The sequence below is a fragment of the Lissotriton helveticus genome, chromosome 12 (assembly GCF_964261635.1).
Source record: "Lissotriton helveticus chromosome 12, aLisHel1.1, whole genome shotgun sequence".
NCBI lineage: Eukaryota > Metazoa > Chordata > Amphibia > Caudata > Salamandridae > Lissotriton > Lissotriton helveticus.
Genome location: NC_136073.1, coordinates 789,428,577 through 789,452,247, shown reverse-complemented (window position 1 = coordinate 789,452,247; position 23,671 = coordinate 789,428,577). Strand labels below are relative to the sequence as shown.

At 43.2% G+C, this 23,671-nt stretch overlaps 1 protein-coding gene across 8 annotated transcripts in view; it reads left to right on the top strand.

The window, feature by feature from the left end:
• TPM3 (tropomyosin 3) overlaps window positions 1–23,671 on the top strand; it is a 99,612-nt gene that overhangs the window by 50,061 nt on the left and 25,880 nt on the right. For 2 of the 8 annotated variants that reach the window (XM_078669905.1, XM_078669909.1), the window contains 8 exons: window positions 2,461–2,594; window positions 4,768–4,885; window positions 5,780–5,850; window positions 8,875–8,950; window positions 11,351–11,413; window positions 12,434–12,503; window positions 14,354–14,432; window positions 15,027–15,209. In XM_078669905.1, coding sequence (XP_078526031.1) covers window positions 2,461–2,594; window positions 4,768–4,885; window positions 5,780–5,850; window positions 8,875–8,950; window positions 11,351–11,413; window positions 12,434–12,503; window positions 14,354–14,432; window positions 15,027–15,030 — 615 coding nt within the window. In that variant the 3' untranslated portion in view covers window positions 15,031–15,209. Of the gene's footprint in view, window positions 1–2,460; window positions 2,595–4,767; window positions 4,886–5,779; window positions 5,851–8,077; window positions 8,154–8,874; window positions 8,951–11,350; window positions 11,414–12,433; window positions 12,504–14,353; window positions 14,433–15,026; window positions 15,210–23,671 lie in introns of those variants that run through there. The other 6 variants (XM_078669902.1, XM_078669907.1, XM_078669903.1 and 3 more) reach the window with 3 other exon arrangements.

The window sequence follows — 23,671 nt, the reverse complement described above, 5'->3', positions numbered from 1 at the left end:
GCTGCTGTGTTTTTTTGATTTTCGAATTAAGAACCATTGATACCTCTAATGCAGTATTCATCTGTCAGCCAAACAACCTCGTAAAACAAACCATGTGTACTAACACAGCGGGGAGACAAACAGACATTCTAAAGTAGCAAACCACCCCCAGGCCATAGACAATACAAAATTCTATAATGGCATCATACCAGACGGTCAAGAAACTGATAATGCATAATAGTTTAAAACCATAAAACTCAACCATAAATGTACATGTTCAGGTTACAAACTTGTTTAACATATTTAAGAGTCTCGCCCGTGCACAAGGTACATCCTGGAATTTTATATGCAATAAAAAAACTGTAGCAGCCTTCTGTAACACTTAAAAAAGATCAGTTTTAAAAATTGCTGCGCCTTGTCTGAAAATAAAGGCAATCTAATAAGACATGTATTCTTGTACAGATGCATCTGTTAACTACACCCACATAACTGATCTCAAAGCCAGATGTTCTTGTCATCTAGATCTTGGGGTATCCAGGCCGAGCCCCGTGCTACTGAAGCAGGTGAAATCAGCATCCTTAGTTTGCCAGTTGCTGTATTTGGCATTCGTGCTGCACTAGTCCACCGCCCCAAAGCAGTGGTGGAGCTCGGTCCAGAGGCCCAATGCAATGGAGGACAGACAGTTGGCAAGTGCCAATCCAGAAAAGGAGAAATTACCTTGGTACATATCCTCATTATACCCGCTTTATTGAAACTATGTCCTTAGTTGGAGTAATGTAAGCAAATTCATGGGGGTGTCTTCATACAGGTGTCGTTGTTGTTTGGTATCCCACGATGTCCCTTGTGTCCTGCGGAACTTAAATTTAAGGCCATATTGACAATATGTAATCTTTCTCGTTCAAGCAGCATTCTAAAACTTGCTGGGCACTTAAATGGTATTTTTGTAATTTGGTTTAGTGTTGAAGCTTAAAGAATACCTTAGTTCAGCCCTTTGAGTTCACGTCCTGGTTTGGAGAGCTCAAGTTGAGTGACTGGAGAAATCACTCGATACACACGAGAGAAGAGTAGGTCTCATTACAAAGTATCCAGCATACAACAGCAATTCAGCTAGGAAGAACCTGTGTGCCTTGCTGCTGTCTCATCTTTGTCTAAGGAGGAGTGGTGTGCAGCGGAAAGTGTCACTAGTCCCAAGGTAGTTTGATTCAATTTTAAGTATTTTGGGTCAGTTTGATTTCTTCCTAATGTCTGCGGTACTTTCATGGTACAGACACCCAACTCTCAGAATGCCAGCAATAATTCAGACTATAGAACACTTACGTTGATTACATGTGGCATACTTTCATAATTATCTGTTTCTGTGAGTGGTTTGTATCTCTTGTACGTTTTATTTTTTGGTTATTAATTTTGTAGCGGGCTCTGGATATTCATGTGGCGGTTTCTTGCATGTTAATACTGTTTATGTACTTGTTGTCTATGGAGATGATTGCCTCCCTCGGGCTATTTGTGCTGTAAATCATGTTGGCATACTTGCATTACTTATTTTCTCTGGTGATTGGGCATCCTGTTGAGTGTTTGTCTTCACACTGCGAGTCTTCAGTTTTTTTTTTAAGTTTACTTCATGCATAACTAATTAACACCATTACATGTATGAATATGCAAAAGTTAGAAAGCATTGGCATTGCTTTAAAGGAATGTTATATGGTAATGTGAAGCATTACAAGCAGGCCGCATCGGCATGGATATGTTTGCGTGGACCCAAAGAACTGCCAAAGAATATTGAGGTATGTTAAAAAGCCAGGTGAAATTTGCGCTCAGTAGCCAGGCCTAACAATCCATGTGGGTCAACGACTGCCCTCCTCAAATGTGTGCTAATGCTTGAGAAAAACATCCTAGAATATTTAGTTACCTAAAGCACTGTTAAAGCATTACAATGTCATGGATGTGCCCCAGAAAGTACACACTCATGCAGCTGGATAAATGCAATGATCACAGCTGTTTGGAGGGCATTCACTTTCTGTGGAAGCACACAGCGTCTGCCCAGTCAAAACATGTGCTCCTGGCTCTCAACTTGTGAGTGGAGCCAAAGGCCCCCTTTAGTGATGCTCACAAAATTGGCGACAGCTGTGCTGTCAAACCTGATCATAAAAGGGACCTATTTCAGTTTTTTTGTTCTTATTCTTTTGAAACCATTGCATGTGTGAGCATACAAGATGTGTTTTAAGATGTATATCCCAAGGAGTTTAAAATCTTAGTTTGGACCTTGGGCAGCAGGACCCATTAGACCAGGCCATATATATTTTTTTTCTCTATTTGAGATAATATTTTAACACAGCATATGTTCAAGCTGGTAGTGGTCGCTTTTAGGGGGTTCAGTGGTGGCTTGTCTCTACTTCCAGTCTGTTTGGGCGTTGCATGTACTTTGATATTGAAAACTCAACCCCTCTTTTGTTCTTTAATTGAATTGTAACTTCTTCTCCAAAGGCTGAGGCAGAGGTAGCTTCCTTGAACCGTCGCATCCAGTTGGTGGAGGAGGAATTGGACCGAGCTCAGGAACGCCTAGCGACTGCTCTTCAGAAGCTCGAGGAAGCAGAGAAAGTTGCTGACGAGAGTGAAAGGCATGCACGCTCTGTTTATATTAATGTATATATTTTTGGGTACGATCAGTGACCGATGCTTCTTTGGGACGGTTAGCTAATTGAAAGCTGAGTTGTGTTCTCTGTCATTAGAATAACGTTTTTTGCCGAATAAAAAATACAACATTTCTCAAACCATGTAGCTTTGACAAGTGAAACACGATTAAGCACCTTTGAAATGAAACCACATCTTTTATAATTGTTCCGAAGTGTGTGAGCAGCAATAGAACTATTAAAAGTGCATACTTCCTTATTTTTCTCGGCTCTCCCTAGACTCCTAATTCTTTGTATAGAACTCTTCGCAGACTCGTCTAGTTGTAGATAGTTTGAAACGCTGGAATGGCAGTGGCTAGGGTGGCGAAAGTGCTAAAAGGTGTCTGGTGGAAACCTTTGAAATGAGTTTAGTTAAAACAGTTGGCCATATCTTGAATCTGTGAGTAGAATGAATCTTGTTTTTAGTTAAGAAACTAGAAACCTATATCCTTCTTCCTACGTCATGTATTTGAGCAAGTCAAGTGAGTAGTTATTGCTCAGGCCTTCTTTCATTCTTCCAGATTTAAATCACAGCACACTTCTATGCGGGTGCTTCTCTATCCACCACTTACTTACCTATGGTACCCAACAAGGATGCTCAAATCGCAACTGCATTCCTGTGCTTGTCATTCGCTTTTTTCCGGGGTACCAAGAAAGTGTCCCCAAAACGAATTTGACTGGGTGGGAGTTTTTTTTGGCACTAGGTTTCCCATCTGTGCTGAACTGTTGGAAATATTAACCTGCCGGCAACAGTTTCCAACGTTGCGGCCTTCAAAAATGTTGTGGGCTACCAATCTTGGTTGAGTGACCATCCCAGTAATCAAAGACCAGTATAACTTTTGAACTGGTACATTTTACAAGACGTCCGAAACAATAGCCCACGATCACCCACTTCCCTGCATTCATCCTTGTTATGGACATCATGAAATCTAGAAGGAAGTGACCTTTAATCCAGGTTTCGCTTTCAAACACTTTATTCAGAAGAGATTTTCATCTATAAAAGTAACATAAATCTGAGAAATATAACCTTTAATACAGTTGAAATTATATTCACCGAGAATGGGTATGATCGAACTTTCATTAACCGTGAACTATTACGTAATAAAGATTTTGGCTTATTTCACGCAATAATCCAATGAGAAATTTAGATTTCGGGTTTTCAAAATGGTTTATACTATTTCCATTAACCCGTCTATTTATATTTTCCTGTTTAGTACAGATCATAAATTGCAATACAGTAGAAACAAAGCCATTGTTTGTATTTTGTTATGAGATTAAACCACATGCAGAAACCAAGCACTGCTGTGACAAACGTTCAACCACTAAAACCCCTCTTAGTCTAGTTTTGATGAAGCGTGAGATTTAGGTGAAGGTGGTGAATGAAACTTGGGCACACCCAGTGCACATTCATATGGAACCCCGGTCCCTTCCCAGGCATTCGCCTCCTGACACATCTGGGATTGATGCCTGTCCTGTTTTCATCTCTAGTGTTTTTATGAGTTCCTCCATGAATTGGGGCTTTGTCCTGCTCTCCCTTTGTGCAGTTTATTACTTTCTAGACGAACCAACACTTTTGTTGGCTGAAATCTGGCACAGCACCCAGGGTGCGCCACAGATTGGGTATTCAGGCCCAGTCCCTTGGGGTTCTCTGGTGGTAAGCTGCAGTCTTCCCGCTTCTTTACATTTTAAACACCGCTTAGAAGGCGGTAATCGGAAGTGCTAGGTTGTGTGTGATTGGCATGGTTTGACACATCTACAAATGGTTTGTATTGTAGGCTGTGCAGATGGAGTGATCAGGAGAACTTATGACGGATCCGACAGTGGAAGCCCTTTAGTGTTAGGATTTTAGGGCGGAGTGTAATCCCACTGCGTTTGATCGATTTTAGCTATTGCAGCTTCATTCCTTCACTTGGTGGAGGACTTGCAAGAGTGGGACAGTTCTTGGGGTTCTACACTGTATTTGTCTATTCTGCAGCTTGCGGTTTGTCTGCTGTGATTCAGGATCTGGGAATTAGTTTGGTTCAGTTTGTGGGGCTCAAAAACCTACCAAATGACTGTCATGCCACGATTTTTTTTCTCAAAGTAACATCTTTTTTCACTCGTGTTCTTCTTTCCCATACAGAGGGATGAAAGTCATTGAGAATCGCGCTCTGAAGGATGAAGAGAAGATGGAACTGCAGGAGATCCAATTAAAGGAAGCTAAGCACATTGCTGAAGAGGCAGACCGGAAGTACGAGGAAGTGAGTCACTGAGGCCAGGAAAGGCTTCCTTTCATGGCATTGCTAACCACCAGTCGTGCTCTCCAGACTTGCCAGTGTTTGATTTACCTTGATGCCTGTGTCTGCTTTACACTCATGAAGATGTGTTCAGGAGCTATGACTGTTGTTCTGTCGGGTTGTGTGCAGTCTGATGCTACACTCTACAATCTCCACAGACTTCCCCTCAGCCTGCTTCTGGGGTATTGACTGTGTTTATTCGCCTTGAAACTGTTAGTCTGGTTAGATTTGTGCACACTGTATTTGGTGCCTGGCTCTTCCAGTTCCACATTTTTTAATCTCTTAGAAAAAATGCATATTTTTATTTATATCTCTCGTCTTTTCCCATCTAAACACTTTGAGAAACGTCCAAAGATTGTTATTTATGGCCAACAAAACCCAATATATGTATGAAGGCTACACCGAATGCTTCGATAATTTAAGGAGCTCCTTACCGAGTTAACAAAATGATTTTTTAATCAGATTAATCTTTAAAAAGGTAACTTCCTTTCAAGCCTCACATGCAGTTAGAGATAATGTAGCGGGTGCTGGTGCTATTCCTCTTTACCTCTTATTACACTTAATTGTCTGTCCTTTAGATTATTAGCAGTTTCACACAGCTCGCTCGACTTCTCTCCAAGTCTCCAGCTTGTGCTGTTGGCTCACATGCCTGTTAATGTCTTAGTATTTTCATTTCTAACACCTCCCTGACTAATGAACTAGGTAGGGTCTTCCTTCTCCCACTATCTGGTTCATTCACGTTTTTATCTTGTCCTCCTTTCTTGTCTGTTTTTGTGGCCTTTTTGTGCACTCTCGCTTTCAGACCACTCTTTTACTGCTGTCTCAGAGAACATACTCTTACTGTCTTATTTTTGGTAGGTTGCTCGTAAATTGGTCATAATTGAAGGGGATCTTGAACGTACAGAGGAGCGAGCTGAGATCTCCGAGTCGTGAGTATTGCATCCCCTTTTCCTCCATTGCACGACACCCGTTCTGCATAGTATCTAATAAAAATCATACCTCAAATATGGGGTGCAGGGCCTGGAATCGAAGTGGGAGGGAATTTTTAGTGTAACTTGGGTTTTGTTAATGTCACCTTTACCTTCACCTTAAGATTCAATTGGAAAAGTCTGGTGGCACAATAGTAGAAATTGACATTTACCCTCTCTATTGTAGCAAACCCATACCTACCTTTAGCGTCCAGGGACAGGGTTTGTTTGTATTGGAATTTCGTTAATGTCCACAATTGGACCTGTTTATTGCCTCTTTGTTAGGTTGACGGTGCTCACCAAGTGACAGAAGGGACTGTTTTGTTCCCCATTTGGGAATTGTTCCAGTAATGTAGCAAGAGAATTCTGTTGGTCTTTGCAGATTGACTTTTTTAGTGCGCATGGCATGGTTTACAGTGTGAAAAGGTTTCCAGTTTAGAGAGGGAGCTGTGCTCTCGCTTGCTGAGAAGCTTGACGATGGTGCACCTCCACTTCGTGTGCGCCTTGCTTCTTCTGTTTGATCGGAAAGGGGAGTTAAAGCATGAGTTTGGATTGCTCTCTCAAATTCTTTACCATAATATCTCACATCATCCTACATCTTCACTGTACTGATAGTAATGTGTATCCCCAGAAGATTATTGGTACCCTAATCTCTTTAGAGTAAGAAATCCTATACCTACAAAAAGGACTGTTTGCTAGCCAGGATAAAACCAAAGTCAAACGCTGCAAAAAGAAAACTTCAAACTAACATGTGGCTCCCTGGTTGGTGATAAATAATGGAGTGCAGACATTAGGAAAAAGTAGTCGAAAAAATGTGAACTTGTTCCAGCATGCCTATATTGAGGTCCTTTGAAAATGTTTTTATTTTTTAGTCCAAGCCAAGTCCAGCGTCCCTCCAGTCCCTAGACTACTTCATTTAGGCTTCTTTCAAGCTGCCTGTCTGAGTGCGAGGATTGAGTTTCACCATGGTCACCATGACCTTTCTCTTAGTGTCCAGAAAGTATATCCCCGCTGGGCCTGGTGATATCAAAAATATATCTCGTTTAATGGCCTGAAACCAGTGTCTTGGCGATAGTGCATCTGGCAATGCACTCTCTCAATGTGTCGTGACTGTCGCCCAGGAATTCTCCTAAGCTGTGCCATTGATGAAGGCACGAGTTTTTTACGGCCGAGAAATTACTTTCTATTTCTGGATGGGTATAATGGCCGTTCTCACCTGCTACATTCTTCAGGCTTGTGCTTGACTTGTCATGGCCATTCATTCTCCTTTCTCTTCTAATCCTAAATATTTTTGGAAAAATGGATCTGTCCTCAATAGGACCAGATTCGGTGGCGTGGCTACAAGAGTCTCACACTGGAAAGACTGGCTATTAATGTCCACTACTACAATTTGACCAGTGTAACCGTGGTCAGTTTTAACACCACACCAAGAAAGAGCGAAGTCTAGAATTGCTCGTTGAGTTCTTTGCTCGTTTCCTTTGTGGTCAGGAGTACTGGTGTTCCCCTTTGTGTGGTCCATAGAGTGCACATCATAAACATTGTTCAAACACGACGGAAGAGGAACTGTATTATATTGCTAGTCTGATACTTTCACTCGAAGTCTTGGCGTGCTCTTTAAAACTATTTTATTGCATGCTGGTGACATGAAGCACTGAATGAGGTTTTGTCTGCATGGGGCATAACACGATCTAACAAACGTAACTATCGACTTGTTCTTTTTCTTCAAGTTTATTTCCTTCAATATGTTAGACATTGGCTCGGGAAGGTTGTAGTCCATATCAATAGCATACTTGTTACAGCTATAAACTAGTTAGTATACGTTCTCCTGTTTGCCCGGGTATCCTTGTTTGTCATTGTTACACACACTATAGAATCCGGTGGAAGATTTAGCAGTTGGTTTGGTTTTCTCCTATCATCGAGATGATCAATACCATTAACTACACCGTAGGATGTATGGATCCCAGCCACTTTTTAGCACACTCTTCCATATGGATTCCAGGCATTGCATCGCCATTATCCGTGCATGCGTTTGGTATTGCTTCCTGCCCAGACATGCATGTCATGACCACGATTCTTCTTTTGTTTTCCTTCTCCCTATCTGCGCTGCTTGTTGTCCGCCCGCCTTCCCTCCCTCCCATGTTCCTCTCCTTTCCTGCCCTGGTGCCACCCTGCCGATCATCACTAACAGCCGTGCCCGTCAGCTGGAGGAGCAGATCAGGTCGTTGGACCAGAGCGTGAAGTGCCTCAATGCTTCAGATGAAAAGGTACTAACCATTTGCCCACTGCCAGCGCGGTGGGGTGCAGAAATGACGATTGGCTGCCCTCTCCCAGCTCCTTCCCACCCTTGCTCCTTCTCTACCTGTCCTCCTTTCGCTCATTAATCCTACTTTCCTTCTCATTTCATTTTTGATTATAGACTGCTTGGCTGTTGATTCCTTGATGAAGTTAGAATCCCCTAGGCCATGGTGATCTTCCCACTCCCACAAAAGTGTCGGCAAAGCGGGGGTGACGTGCGTACCAAACACAATATTTATTGGACCCTGTAATTTCCAGAGGATCAGCTGCAGAATCGCACACGCAGAACAAGACCCCTATTATGTTCCTGGTTTTTGAGCATAGGATTCTTGGTTCAATCACCAATGCCCCGGTGAGATGTTTGATGCTTTTGCCTTGCCGCACTATTAGGGTCTGGATGGTATAATGTGTGATTCTGGGGCTGAGACCTCATCAATCTAATCAAGAATTGAATCTGAAGATCACGCCCTCCCTGCTGCACACTTCCAACTGGGTGCTTAATTACATTTGATAGGAAGGGCTTTCTTTTTAACTACATACATTTCTATTTATTGATGATTGACCTACTGTCTGGACTTCTTTTCTGCTCCCCTTTTTTTCTTTCTATCTTCTTACCTCCTTCTGCCCCCTTTCTTAATGTCCTTCCCTTCCTACCCATCTCTCCCCTGCCTACATGGCTTCGCCCTCCAGTAAATGCGCTGAGCTGGAGGAAGAGCTGAAGAATGTTACCAACAACCTCAAATCTCTGGAGGCCCAGGCGGAAAAGGTAGGCCCACCAACCGGCCAGTGCATTTCCTTTCCTACATCTGGCATGTTGTGCACACAAACTGCACCAACGCCGGGCATCTGTAAGGATGTGATGCTGCCTGTCGGAATTGCCGCAGTTTAGTTCATGTATTGTTGGTGTTTCGGAAACTGTTTCAGTTGGACCCGGGAGGAGGGGGGCCGTTCTTACGATGTCCTGGGTTGCTTTGACACCAATAATACCATTGAATGCAGTGGGGGTGTTTTGTCCCCTTGAGCATGAGCGGAATTGCCTGTGATTCACCTGGTTGGCATGTTAATTATTTTTGCTGCAGTGCAGTATTTACATTAGTGAAGTGCTGGCTGAAGCTTACTAAAGTCCCTGTGTGCCCCAGACAATTTGTGAGTCATAACGTGGGAATCACCGTTTTGAAACTTTTTAACGTCGGGCAAGAACTTGTGAAGAACGGCTCCATTCAGCTTGTTGATTGCTAGTTGGACATGGGTGTTTGTGTGGTTTTATTTTTTTTGCTGGGTACTTATATTGAAATATTGTGTTAATCGGAGTACAAAGTGTGCCGTGTCTCACTAACTGAGCAGCTCACGACCATCTTTGATAGTTGGAACTAAAGCTGCTCGCCAAAGGATGTGTACGATTGCTCTCCTCTTTAAGTAGTATTTTCAGGTTGCATGAAACATGTTATTGTTTGGGGGAGCAGGTGGTTGATCCAAGGAGTAGTCCCCGTAGAAGCCATCATTTTGCCCTCTCTTTGGCGGTTATGTTTATTCTTGTTTCAAGCCCAGTAAAAGAAGGCTGAGAATTTGGTGATGAGGAATCCATTCTTGTAGGTACAGCAAGCGTTACTCCAGTGAGCCTGATTGACATGGCAGTGAAGAATAAAGGGGATGCGATACGATAATGAGATCCAGATATGATTTTTAAATGTATGTAGGATAAGATCTTTTTGCTCCTAGTGAAATGTCCAGATATGTCTTTGAAACATTTTTGTCTTATTTTATACTGACCTATTTATACTGACCTATTTTTGTAGGAAGCCTATGTCTGTGGTAGATTATCGTGGTTACGTCTGATTTGTTTAATGGCAAATCTTTGACAAAGTTCCTGCTATAGTGGACTTTCTCACTCCCATGACTGAAATGATTTAAGCCTTCTTCCTCTCTGGGCCAGCTGCCGGACATTTTCATTGGAAGGGGATGCCTTCGGGGCAGCTGCTTGAAAGGTTTTGCACCACAGAGGTTGTCTTTCAGAGTGAGAACTCTTATTTTTCATTTAGCCACCTGTCGGATGCTTACTTCCACCCTGAGGCTGCAACACAGCACTGTAGGAGGAACAACATAGGAAAGGAGAGAAGGAAACAATGGAAATGGTGCGAGAGCTAACGTTTTTTTCTAAATCTGAATTGATTTTTACATATGCCGTTAAGGCTTAATTACCCATTAGTGTTACCTTGGTGGAGGAGGCTCACTTTTCATGTCTCAAGTTGCAAGGGTAGATATTTCATGAGATGGATGGTTGCCAGTTCCTATGTGTTGTTGGTGGTGGTGACTTATTTACTCATCAGAGTACCTTGGGTGGGCAGCCTGGGGTTGTTAGTTCAGTGCTTTTTAAAGTGAGTCCTGTGGTTGATACTCTAACCCCTGTGTTGATATATAGTATATCTGATGGGTTTATGGAACTTATAAAGTATGAAATTATCCTTTGACGAATTAGATCATTTGAGCAGGTTTTATCCATGACTTAAATTCCCTCTGATACTTGTTTGATAGGGCAGTGGTGGTTGGTGTTTGGTTTGATATTATTGGGTTGTTTGGGGGGGGGCGAGGGGGTGGTTCTTAAATCTGTAGATCTAGATCACATGAAATTGAGAATTGCGAGGTGGAAGGAGTTGCTGCCTATAGGTATTTGTACTTTTTAGTGATTCTAACTGGCTTTTTGCTCGTTGAGTTTCTTGGGTATTGTTTGTGCGTATGTTTTTGTGTGGAATTATTGGTGACTTTTGTTTTTTATTTTCTTTGCATTGCATGTTTGTTTCTTTGTGACTTGGTTGCTACTCTGTGGCGTGGTTTCTTTTGTGTGTGATTTTTCAGTGATTGCTATCATGATGGTTATTTTGCCCATTGTTGAGGGTGGTTGTATTGTGTTTTATTTTTCGTAATGGGTTTTGTTTTTGAGATCGGTGTGTGGTCTCTGACTTTATTCTTTGTGCATGCTTGTTTGTTCGTTATATTTTTGGGATACCGATCTAAATTTGTTTTATTTTCCATCTGTTCATTGTTGGGTGGGTGCTCTTAACGATTTCAAACCGCTTTAGGTACTGATAATAGGTTTGTTATGCTTTGGAAGGGAATGTTTTTTTTTTCTAACTTCGATCCTAACTTCTCATTTCTTTTTGGCCCTCAGTACTCCCAGAAGGAGGATAAATATGAGGAAGAAATCAAGATCCTGACAGATAAGCTGAAGGAGGTAAGTGTCTGATGTTTTGCAATAGTTTCTATTATCTGCCCAAATGTACTCCCAGTCTGTGGGTCTCCTTCAGGTTTGTGATTACAAGGCCCCTCTATAAACTATCCCAAAGTACCAAATGAACATAATCCCACTAGCGCTGCCCATAGCACCGTCTATTATCCTGCATAGTGATATATACTATCACCCACGAAAACAAAAAGTACCCCATGCAGCATAAAACATTACACCATGTTATAGAGCAGACTAAGCTACAAAACAGAAAAGGCCCCATCACCACACATACCATAAAGCCTCACACCTTCCAAAACTATGCAAAAACTGATACATTTCCTACAAGACACACTGCCGCCAACACCTTTCAATTAGTATGGTGGTGAAAACATGTTGGAGGCCAAGGCACTTGCCAAGTTCATCTGGCTGAATGTAGACCACCTTTTATATGAATTAAGTAAATCTAAATTAAAGTCGGTGCAGAGTGGTTCGAATTCTAACAAGAAACCCAAAAACAGTGACAGAAGCACCAACAAGCCAATCGCGGAGCCATTGGCATAATAGAAGTCTCATCTTGGCATTTCCACACTCGTGGTGGTGGTAAGTCGTAAGTCCAATATTCCCTTGACCAGAAGTCGGCAGTCTGAACTAGAAGAGGGGGAAAAACACAACTACAAATAAAACCCAAGGAATAGAAGTAATGATCTAGACTGAGGGAGGAAATCCTGTCTAGTAGCAAAGTTACCAAGTGTAGGGCTGCAACGTTCTAATCCAACATTTCCTACTTGAACATATGGTCTGGTCCTGGGCAAAAGATTTTCTCCTTGTTTTTTAATTCCTCTATACACACATATACGGAAAGAAAGTGCAACACCGATGTTAAAATATGATTCTGGTATTGCTTGTTTCTGTTTTATGGGCCGCTGACTAATTTTGCCTTATGGGTTTAAGATTGTATTTTTTTTCCTGTCTCACCACTGACTTGTTTTGCCTCATGTCTTTTTTTGTTTTCTCCTTCTCCCAAAGGCCGAGACCCGAGCTGAATTTGCTGAAAGATCAGTGGCAAAACTAGAGAAGAGCATTGATGACTTAGAAGGTAAAGTACTGAGTATATCACACTGAATCGCTTCTAAACTAAATGATGGGAGTAGTTTACTCCAGACAAGCTGTCTGGGCTGAGGGTGCAGCTTCTAACTGGGGGAAACCTCTTCCTGGAATTGTTACCAAGCAGAAGTAGCAAACTGCAGAGAACAGACTGTGTAGGGAATTTAAACCGAGGCTCCTAGAAAATGTTACTATCTTCAAGCGGGTGGAATTCCTTGAGGAGCAGGCCTTGTTCTTGATTGTTTCTTGAAAAATGTGAACTAGGAAAGCACTTTGCAAATAATCCCCGTGAACTGTAATTAGATTGTGACCTGGTAGGCAGCTAAAAAGCTGCCATTTACCAAGTGCAAATTGTCAGCAGCACCCACCAGTAACAATGATAGGGGGAAGGGCAGTTTGGTCATGGAATCCATAAGTGATCTCCCAACTATACTCTCTGAGGTGACAGGTGGAGGACAGATGTATGTTCACGTGTGTGTTGCTGATCTGAGATCTTGGTGTGATGAGAATGCCGCAATAAGGGATCAGAGAGCTTATTGCTGAAGTATCTTGTTCAAGATGGCTATCCTGTAGGAGGTTCATGATAATACTCTACTAAGTGTTTTGCAGGCACACAATTCAGAACAATGATTATCTGGGATCCTTTCTGTATAGAGTGGGAATGCAGGAGTATATAAAAATAATAAACATTTTTCTTTCACTAAAAAAAGTGGATCAACTGTAGTCAGGCTGACAGTGGGGAACTCTGCTGCCAGAATCTTGCCAACGTGTTGTAAGTCTGCCTAAGTGCACCGAGAGTCAGGGATTCAGGCCCACCATTGGGGAATCCCTTTCTGAAGACTGGGATCATAGAGCTGTGTGTGTACAGGAAGCCTCAGTTTGACTGCTGTAGATTTCTGTGCATGCATCTGTGGTCACCTGAGCTGCTGTATCAGCCATGCCCTGCGCCCTGCGATATCCAGGGTCAAAGTGTGTGCAGGGTTGTTAAAGGTGGAACTTGTGTGTCTAGGGCAGCCTCCCTGTCTTGGCAAGGCTTCTTATGGCGTTTCCAAACACTACCTGTGTGCAAGCCATCCCCGCCCAAGCGAGGGAAGCACAAATAACCACCTGTGTTTGCTCCAGATTATGCCTCATTGTCGTTGAGCACGGCCCGGGTGTGTGGGCCCCTGGCTGCAGCCGGATTTATGGTGCTGCACAACGTTGTCTTACCATTTGAGCAGTGGAGGAGAGATGGCATGAGGATGCTCTGCAAGATGTGCCTCTCTGCAGTATCGGTTTACTGATGACCATTATCCATGCTCGCTTCCTTGTTTCTCCCCCCCCCCCCCCCCCTCCCTCCCTCTCATCGTGCTGCCTTCCTTCTGTCGTGCACGCTGCTTCCCACGCTGGGACCATGTGTTACTGCTGTTCACTTCTCTGCTATCCACCCTGTTAACTACAATCTGATCTCCATTACCGGTTGCCACCCCGTCCCCCTCTGCCTTTCTACACCTACACTATGCTGCCCCATGCTAATCCTTTTGGACCATGCTTCTTGTCGTTCTGCGCTTCCTTCCATCTCTGATCTCTTATGCTGCCTGGCCTCCCCTATGATCTCTGTGCCACCTAAAACATCCGAACATGCTGCTTTCTCTCCTCTTTACTGTTCCTCCTGACTTGATCCCACTTAATCCTTTCGCATGTTGCTTGCTCTGTGCCTCCACCCAACGATGGATTCTGCCTGTGCTGCGACTGTGCTTTGCTTTCCTCTGCCCCTTTTTTGTGGTTATTGGATCTTGCTGTCTGCTCTTCCCACCTAATGCCTGCTTGGGCTCCTTGCATTGCCTTTTTCTCTTCTTTCAGATGAACTTTATGCACAGAAACTGAAATACAAAGCGATAAGCGAGGAGCTGGACCACGCCCTGAATGATATGACTTCCATGTAAACATGCATGGCGTGTGTTTCTTTTAGACTGATAATCTCGGGAGGGGGGAGAGGTTTGGTGTGAACTTGCTGTGGTGTGTGCTTAGAAATGGTAGCTCTGCTGCTGTGGTTTGTTGGCGTCCACGGGCCTGAATAATCACTCATTCTTTAATCCAGGGGAGCTGTGAGTAGGGCAGTGCAGTCAAGCCCTAGTTTTCCCCATACAGCGGAACTCTTGCTCCAGCTGTTTGCCTCTTGTCATATGCGACATTAGGTTGCTGAAGAAGATTTTTTAATGGAAATGTGCTGACCTGCGTAATAGTTGGATAACCTTCTGCATGGCTTAGTACGTGGAGAAATATATCTGAGATTTTTTTATAACTTTTTTTTTCCCTGTACTTGTCTCTTTCAAACCTTTGCTTCTACGTCTTCTCTAGTTTGAGGAACACCATTTGGGTGCAGGGTGGGCTTCTGAGACTTGGCATTTGATACAGTCTAAATTGGTGAATGTGCATGCACATTAACCCTCTTGATGTGAGCCTCTCGCTAACCTGCCAGACTATTGTCTGCTCTCCAAGTTAGTTTTTCTTGCTCTCTACTTTTTTTATGCAGATAAACTCTGGGATTTCAAGCCTGATCTGAAACATTTGAAGTTACGCTACCATTGTCCTCTGCCTCGGTCTCTCTCTCTCTCTCTCTCTCCCTGGAGGCTGCTGTATACCTGGAAACTTTTTTTTATTTTTTTTTAGAAAGAATAAAGCAAACCATCTTATTAATACTCCAAGCAACTGGAAACTACCTGTTTCGTGCATTTTATTTCTATTTTGCATTTTGTCTCCTTGTTTGCTTCAGACATGATTCCTGTCTGTTGGTTCATTAGTGGTTCTCTGAACTTTCTCTGTATCCCTCTGCTACGTGGAGTGCCTCTTGGTCTTTTCTTTCTTTTGAAGTTCATTTTGGTATTTTATTTCGCTCCTCCGCATAATGCTACACCAGTATAGGGTCCCTGCTCTGTATCCCTCTCCAAACTCTGCTGTTATTTTTCCCACCGGCCACGTTGCTGTACTAAGCGAGCCATGATAGATAGCAGGCCTTATGGGTGAACATAACAAAGAAATTGTTTCTTTGGCAGTGGTCTGTAGGGAGGGTATTTCTAAGGATGGGTGTAGGAAAAACGTATAAAAGCTTGGTTTTGTGCTGTACTGATTTTCTTTGCCAGACGGGTCTGTCCGTATTGTTTTTTTCGATGCTCTGAAACAAGTTAAAATAGGATCGACTACTTGTAGACCATCTTGAGAAGTGCTCCAGTTCTCTTGAATGCCCTACAGGCAGAGCAGACGTACGAGGGATGGCTCTGTAATTGTGTCACACATCAGGGCCGCCTTCTGTCGACAACAGAGAAACTGGCTCTGTTGGTGAAGTACACAATTGTCAGCCTATACATTTAAATTGTAAGCCTAACTAAAACCCTGCACTTTTCTCTTTATTTTCATTCTTTCAGTATGTGTACTATTTTCAGTACAATCTGGCTCACTTCTCTCTGGAGAGAGGTAGATACATTTAAGTTGTGTATCTACATTTAAAATATGGAGCCATATCACATGTCTGTATAATGTAGTTTGGTTCTTGCTATCCCATTGCACCTTCGTAGTTGGCAGTTAAAGAGCGGTATTGATTATCCAGCTTCTAAAAACAGAAATCATAACTACATTAAGTGGTCATTAGAATGATTTCCCAACTGCACATATTTTATCTTTGATCTTCTCTAATTACTCGAATGTGAGTTGAGCAAACTCAGATGTGAGTCATGAAGGTACACTGTCTATACAAGTTAAACAACAATGCGCCTGCAGCGCTCAGCCGATGGTGACATGATAATTGTAAGTCATGGCGAAAGATCGGCTGCTCTGGTTAAGTCCAGGGAGTTGTTTCGCCATGACTGTTTGAAACCATCCTATAAACTTTGAGGATATCGGCTTGTGGTTCTATTTTGTTGTTTTTGACTTCTTACAGCACTAATTTGCCCATTTCTTCTGACATAAGAAAATCTAAGCAGAAATGATGGACTCCTCAAACAGTTCTGTTCATTTAAGAAAAGCACAGATGGGGCAGATTCAAAATAATGACCCAAGTGATGCAAGGCTCCTGAATGGTTTCTGGGATGCACCCTCTTTATTAGCTTTCTGACTCCCATTATTAAAAACTGCATCATATAGGGAGTCAAAATAGAAAAACGTATATTGCCAGTGTTTAATCATGTCGTAGCCTGTTAATTTTATATGCTTCCTGACAACACCGAAGGCGTTGACCGTGAAAGAATTAGCCAAATGGTCAGCAAAGGTCTCAGAACAAATGAACATCACTGGTGTATTACAACCCCCAGCTCTGTAGCCATACACACCTGGATTACCTTGTAAATGCGCCAGACGATTGACGTTCAGCAATGCAGTACTAATAACCATTGCATGCTATACGAAGGACTGCTAACATAACTATTGATTTTGTCCTGACAAGGCACTATCCTGTCTTAGTCTTGCCTTGGTGATAGACTTGTAACACACGAGTGGGCTATTAGGACAATGGAAGGGCTGCCACCACCATGCCCTAGCCAGGGATGTTGCCTACCAGGTTAGTTTACAGAGTAGTGGCAAGCTTTCTTTAAAGGATTGAACTGGTCCTATCCCGTACTAAACCAGTCCTGTTTTCAAAGTACTAACCCAGAATCCTTAACTGCTTACATGGTGAAAATGTCTGTCACTGTTTATCTCACCCTATAGTTCCGCCCTACAAATCTCATCTTGGGCTATTAGTCCGTGCTGTGGGCATTCCTCCTCTTCAATCTTCCTGCTCTGTATGCTGGTGGTTCTACGAGATTTAGATTTTTCAATTATGGAACTTTTTATTTTTCCGGTGGACTAAAGTTGTTGCTGAGCGAATCTATAAATGTAAAGTGTGAGCAAACCAGAATTCCAAGAATACCTCCAAGTACCTCCTCCACTCTGTAGACTAAATGTAAACTATTTTCTTGATCTCCAAGATGTTACACTTGGTGGGGGAGCTGGTCTTTCCTTAAGCGAGCTTAGTGAAAGCGCAAGGCAATGTTCTGTTTTATTCGGCCCTTGATTGAGGCCAGTGGTTTGCTGTAGCCACTGGTTTCTTGCAGGTGCCCAGACTGACTCCTCTTCCTGTAGCCTGTAGACCGCACTCAAAGCACCAGAGGGCAGCCAGTTAAGTTGGAAGAGCCAGTATAACAGCCAACGTTGTAATGTTATACGCCAGCCTCTTTTAAAAGGTGAATTACATTATTCCATGAGAGAAAGAAATGAATGTTGTAGATTTTGAGAAACTGATTTCATTCTTTGAACTTTACTAGGTTTAGATTTACATGAATGTATTTGTTCGTGTCCGAGAGCCCCACTAGCCCCAGACTCCATTGCTTTGACTTCATGTGATGGCGCTAGATCAGTATTGGAGCTTGTACCTTAAACATGATGTATAACTGTTCGGTTTTTGTGATTAAAAATAATTGAAGACAAGGCTTTACTCCACAAGAATGTAGTTCGATAACTTTAGATCAGCAGCATGATCTCTCTGAGGATATAAATGCAATATCTGGAAGCCATTGCAATTACTGGAAATACGATGTGATAACTCACTTTCGGGATCCAAATAAGAAATATTCATAATTTGGTTTCCAGTAAAGGATTGGACACTGTTCCTTTCAAAACTAGTATTGACAAATGTGCCATGTGTTTTTGCTAATGCATGCTGACAGCAATTTCTGCCTGTGTGTGTGTGTGTGTGTGTAATGGCACACTGAAGACCGACCTGTTCTCTGCCAAAGCTCAGTTTACAAAGCATTGGGGAAGCCAATATGTCTCACCTAGGGTGAGCTATTGGTTCTCAGTGGGTTGGGGTAGTGAGCGTGTGGGATTGTAAACAGAAGGGCAAGTGGGGTGGGGAGCAGCTAGGTTTAAAAGAAACAAACACAAGCACCAAGAAACCGGCCGTGCTGGGCCGCATCAAAGCACTTTCTCTCCCTTGCCCCTTTTTAGGTCTCGCCTAGGCAGCGTGCATGCGCTGCTCTAGGAGATGACCTTTAGAAATTGGTTGGCTCTTTTCAAGCACTCGTGCTGGTGCTGGCATCCACCTTGCGGGAGCGAGCAGGAGCGCGCGTGGCCATGCTGATTGAAAACAGATGGCCCGCGCGCCACTGCTTGCTCCCACAATTTGGATGCCAGCACAAGCACCAGTGCCTAGATACCTTTGTTGCAGCTCCAGCATCCTCATGTGGGCCCTCATGATGCCTGGGTTTGCCTCCACACATTTATGACTGGTTTTGAAATATGTGGGGTGCCGTTGATCGTGAGCACATGGGAGAGGGCCTTCAGTCCCTCATCAACACCTGTGACTACCGCAGAAGCACTGCTTGCTTCCCAGAAGTCCTTGCGGTTGACCCTGGTCGTTAAAGAGCAGTACAAGAAGCCCCCGGTTGCAGTGAGTCTTATCACGCTCAAACTGAATGGGGGGGATGACCGCATCAGATGAACTCCCGCGTGGGGGCAGAGAGTCCTAGAAGTAACGTGCTCACTTATGATGGGTCACGAGCTGGCACACTCTGCGGGGACTGAGGCCATTTCAAGTTGAAAACTAGTTTGGTCGTAACATTTGCTGCTGTTTTGAAGGTTGCTGACTGTTTTTGTGTCAACGCTTCTCAAACTCCGCTACAGCGCTTGATGTCTCAGCTGGGACAGGGTGATTCAGAGCTCGTGAAGTGGGAACAGCAGTACTACATTTGTCAAATTACAAAGTGCCAGAGAACAGAGTTTTGATCAGGATCTCAAGACCAGTGCTGTGAAGTCTTAATCTCATCAAATGCCTCTTTAATGCATCTTCATACACTCTCTGCCGCTTTATTCCACTCTTGCAGGGTTTGTCCTCATCCCTCCTTTCTCCCTGCGTCGCTGTTCTACATCTTTCTCCTTTCTTCTCCCTTTTGTGTTCCCGCTTTTGCTCTACATCACAGATTGCTGAGGACAAATAATGCTACCATAGAGTTGGGTAACAATAAATATTTGTTATTCAGCCTACCAGTGGCAAAGGGTGGTGCAAGCGGGTTTTGCCCCTGACAAGGACCACAGTGCTTAGTTTTTAGGCCGAGCTTAGCGCAGTGCGAATGTGCTGCTCTAGGAAAGGGCGTCTTGGAATCACTGCAGACATTCTGAAAGCTTTCAGAAAGTTCATGCGTGTGGTTCTTGAACGGGGAAGAGGTGTAGGAATGACAAAGTTGTGTGGTGTTTTTTTTTTTATATATATATATATATATATATATATATCAGCAGTGCCCTCTATCAGGCCTTCCCACGTGCACCATCGCAGATCTCGTATCCCGCTACTGCAGGTCTTATTTCTTGCCATACTTTATAAATTAAGGTTTGTTGTCTCTATAATGTGCTGCACGGCTAAACACAAAGGCAGGACCTATTTGCTATGCCAATGCTTGTTTTCTGTTGGGAGGGGGTAGAAGAAACTGATGGAGCACGTGGGTGGTAGTAGAAGAAACAGGAGTGGTGGGAGGGCTAAAACGGGGTGGGGTGGTAGAAGAAAACTGGTTTGGGTCGATGTGGAGGGAGAAGAAACTGGTGTGTGGGTGGAGGGGGGAATAGTTTCAACCTCGAAGAGTCAGGTGGAAGAAAAAACAGCTGGGGCATGGGATAGGAGAGGAAAAAAAGTAACATGGACCGGGCATAAGTAAAAAGAAGCAATATGGGCAGGTAGGAAAACGAAGCAAAATGGACGCATGAGAGGAAAAAGAAGCGCATGCGGTGGTGTTTGATAAGTCGGTATGGGAGAGTACAAGCACCCATATGGACTGAACACAACAAACGTAGCTCCAAAAACGGGAGCAGTGGAAGCTCACACGTACTTTGTCCATGCTCCAGGGGAGGAAAACACGAGAAAAGGAAATGATGCAGGCATGCTTTGACAACTGGGAATGAAGCAAATGGTTGACACTGAGGCTAACCAATGGTAAACTGTAAGCCCATCATAAGTAAAGACAATGTCTCACACTGCGCATGTGCGCGGTCTAGGCAAGATCTAAAAGTCTAGACCAGATTTTTTTTTTTTTTTTTACACTAACAGTGATCTGTTTTTCCCTTTCTATCTTTTGAGTATTGTAAACTTTTTTGAAAAATAGAAAGCACAATGACTTCAACATTATAAGCCTATAAAACATTTTTAGAAAGTAAAGGCACGTGAGCAACTCCTGTTATTCTGAACGTGATTACAGCTCACTGAGTTCACGTTCTAATACAGTGCTACTTGTGTCTGCTGTAGAGCTTCCCCATACAAGGTGCAGATATTTCTTCAAATCCTGTTTTTATATTCTGGTGCTGGCAATTGGACGTTTGTCCAATTATTCCATTATGGAAAAACTCAGCACATCAATGGACTAATAAATTGAAGACAAAAGCACAAATTGCAAGATAACATTTAAAGTTCTGTGCATTTATATGGCCGTAATCCCCGCCCCCGTCCGTGCCTTCTTGTATGGTAGACCATCTTCCTCTGCTGGGGTGCCGGAGCGGAGCGCAAGTCCCCAAATATTGTCAAAATTAGTGTTCATTTTAAGCTACAGGATCTCATGTTACCTTTGCTTAGTCAGCCAAGACACTAGTTTCCCCCTGTATGGCCAGCGTTTAATCATAGGGACTTGGTTTGCTGAACTTGGGCCTTCCCTCTTGCTGCAAAAAATGTCTGTTAAAAGATCAGATTACTGTAGTTCCACTTCAAGCAAGGGCAACAATCCCTATTAACTCTACTTTAACCATTTACATAGGAATATGAGAAATTGCAGGCGAGGTCTCCCGTTAGTGCTAATACACCTTCGCACATTATTCCTGAGTACCATGGTAGGTTTGTAGCCAAGTTTGGCATCCGAATACTCGCCACCCTGTCGACAAAAGTTGCAATCCAGAAGAGCATTTTTCGGTAATTGGGTTGACTTGGGTTCTATTGCAACTGGTTACATTTTTTTTTTTTTTTTTAACCTTGGATTGAGAATAAGCTGCTACTTTTCCTGGGTGTATTTTGTTTTCGGGGCTAGGTGGCACTAGATTTCTGAAATGGTCGTGAACACTTGCATAGTCCAATGCAGGAGGATTAACGGTGGCGCCGTGGAACGCCAGGTGTACCAGGCCCTTGCTAGCTGCAGATGAGCTGAAGGATGTAGAAAATGGATTCCTTTCTCTTGCCAATGTAACAAATTGTCACTTAAGATGTCTGTCATTTTATGTATCAAATATCTATCCTGTAGGCTGTGCCACTGCCAACAAACAGTGACTGAAGGAGACTGACCCAAAACTCCACTCTCAGTATTGTTCGCTTGTGTTTAGCAGACCTCTAACATGGTCATGCGAGACCCAAAAGGTTCTTGTTAAGTGAAGGGATTTCCTTGCAAGTCTTTTCTGGTCCCATATTTTCGAAGTGCTTACTCGATATGGTGCAAAGCCTACTCATGGTGGCATTGCATCTGAAGTGCAGAGGTGAGCGAGGCAGTGCACATGTTCAGTAATGGAACCAAACTCCTTCAGGACCTTTTCTGCTGTTTTGATTAGGCACTTTTGGATAACTATAATGTCATTTGTTTCATCTACCACTACAGCCTGGTCTCTGTTGCACGTAAATCGAACGGCCCCTACCCTATCTAGCAGTCTCCCTAAACTACACTTTATGTAGGAGAAGCTTTTGGAGGGCTAACTTTCTCCTCCGGGGCACCTTATTTGCTTAATGGTTGTATTCTCAGGGGGACAGGTCGTTGTGTGCGTGACTCAAGCTTTTCTCTTCTCCATTAACTCAGAGAAGAAAATGTTTTGGTCTGGGTTTTCATAGCGCAGCAGTCAAACTGACCTGTTGCTAACAATGTACATAGAGTGGCTTCAGGTCCAGCCCCTTTAGCCATTAGTTGTTTTGCACCAGCTGCTTTCAGTCTCTGGCTTAAGACTGTCGATGCATCTTGGCTCAAGGGAGTGTTCATCTCTCACCTTAAATTATTGGCTGTTTGAGTGCATCTTCCCTTCATTTGAGTGCTTGCAATGAACATCACCCAGGACTAGTTTACTACTATAGTTTTCTGCTTCTGCTGGCACTCTCCAGTTTGTCTGTTATACTACGCTGCATATGTTAGCATATTAAATCTAAAGATATTGGCTTTTCCAACTTTTTAAAAATGTGTATTGTCATTTTTAAAAGTGTTTTAAAATGTATTTTGTAGAACGAAATGTGCAGAACAAGTATTACATTAGGCTTTGTATAGTGGGTTTCTGCATGCGGAGTCTCCCTCTGGGCGCCCAAGATGGCAGTCCTGAGGAGGAAGAGTGTCTGTTGTAACAGACAGGAGAAGCACAATGGGGCCAAAAGGACTAAGTGATATGTCTGAATCCATTCAACCAATCCAGGACTGGTCAGCTTGTAATGATTCTTTACAAAGTATGGCTTAAGTCTACTAATGTTTTTTGTGTTTTTTATGGCTGGGGGTGACACAGATGTTGTCGAAGGAAGCTTTTGAAACCATGTAGAGAGACTAGCTCATTAGAACACCTTGGAGTCCTATAATTTGCCACCCGGCCAGGGCCGCAATGTTTCGTGCCTACCATGTCTCTGCCTAAGGAGGAAGCCCATAATCCAGATTGAGATGCTGGTATTCTTTGGCTTCCCTTGGACTTGACTGCAGCGTTATTCACCTTATGACCCCCCCCCCCCCACCCCTTTTGAAATATCACACAAACTTATCCATGCTGATTTCTTGTCTTGCTTAGCAGTGGTGGCTCGCAAATTGTGCCCCAGATCGGGTTGAAAGGCATATCTTGTACACATTGCAACTAGGTTAGTTTTTAGTGCTTGGTTATTGGGATTTGTACTCCATGGAAAATCCCTATGGATTGAAGTGCAACAGATGCTGCTTTTCTGCACCCTGCATACTCTACTGTCTACAGGGACTACAATCCTACAACAGCAACGTGCCGCACATACTCGTTCAGGGCAGATAGTGTGTACCGCAGGATGTTCCAGAGTGCGAAGTGGAATCCTTTTGTACTGCAACGACTAGTAAGGAAGAGTACCCTAAATGTTATGTTGAGCGAGTGCTGAGAACCCACAGCGCTGTTAAATGGCAGTCAGTTTTGTATGATGTAACTTGGAAATGTTACTCAGTCACTGGTAATGCACATGTGCTGTTAATGTTCACAAAATGCATG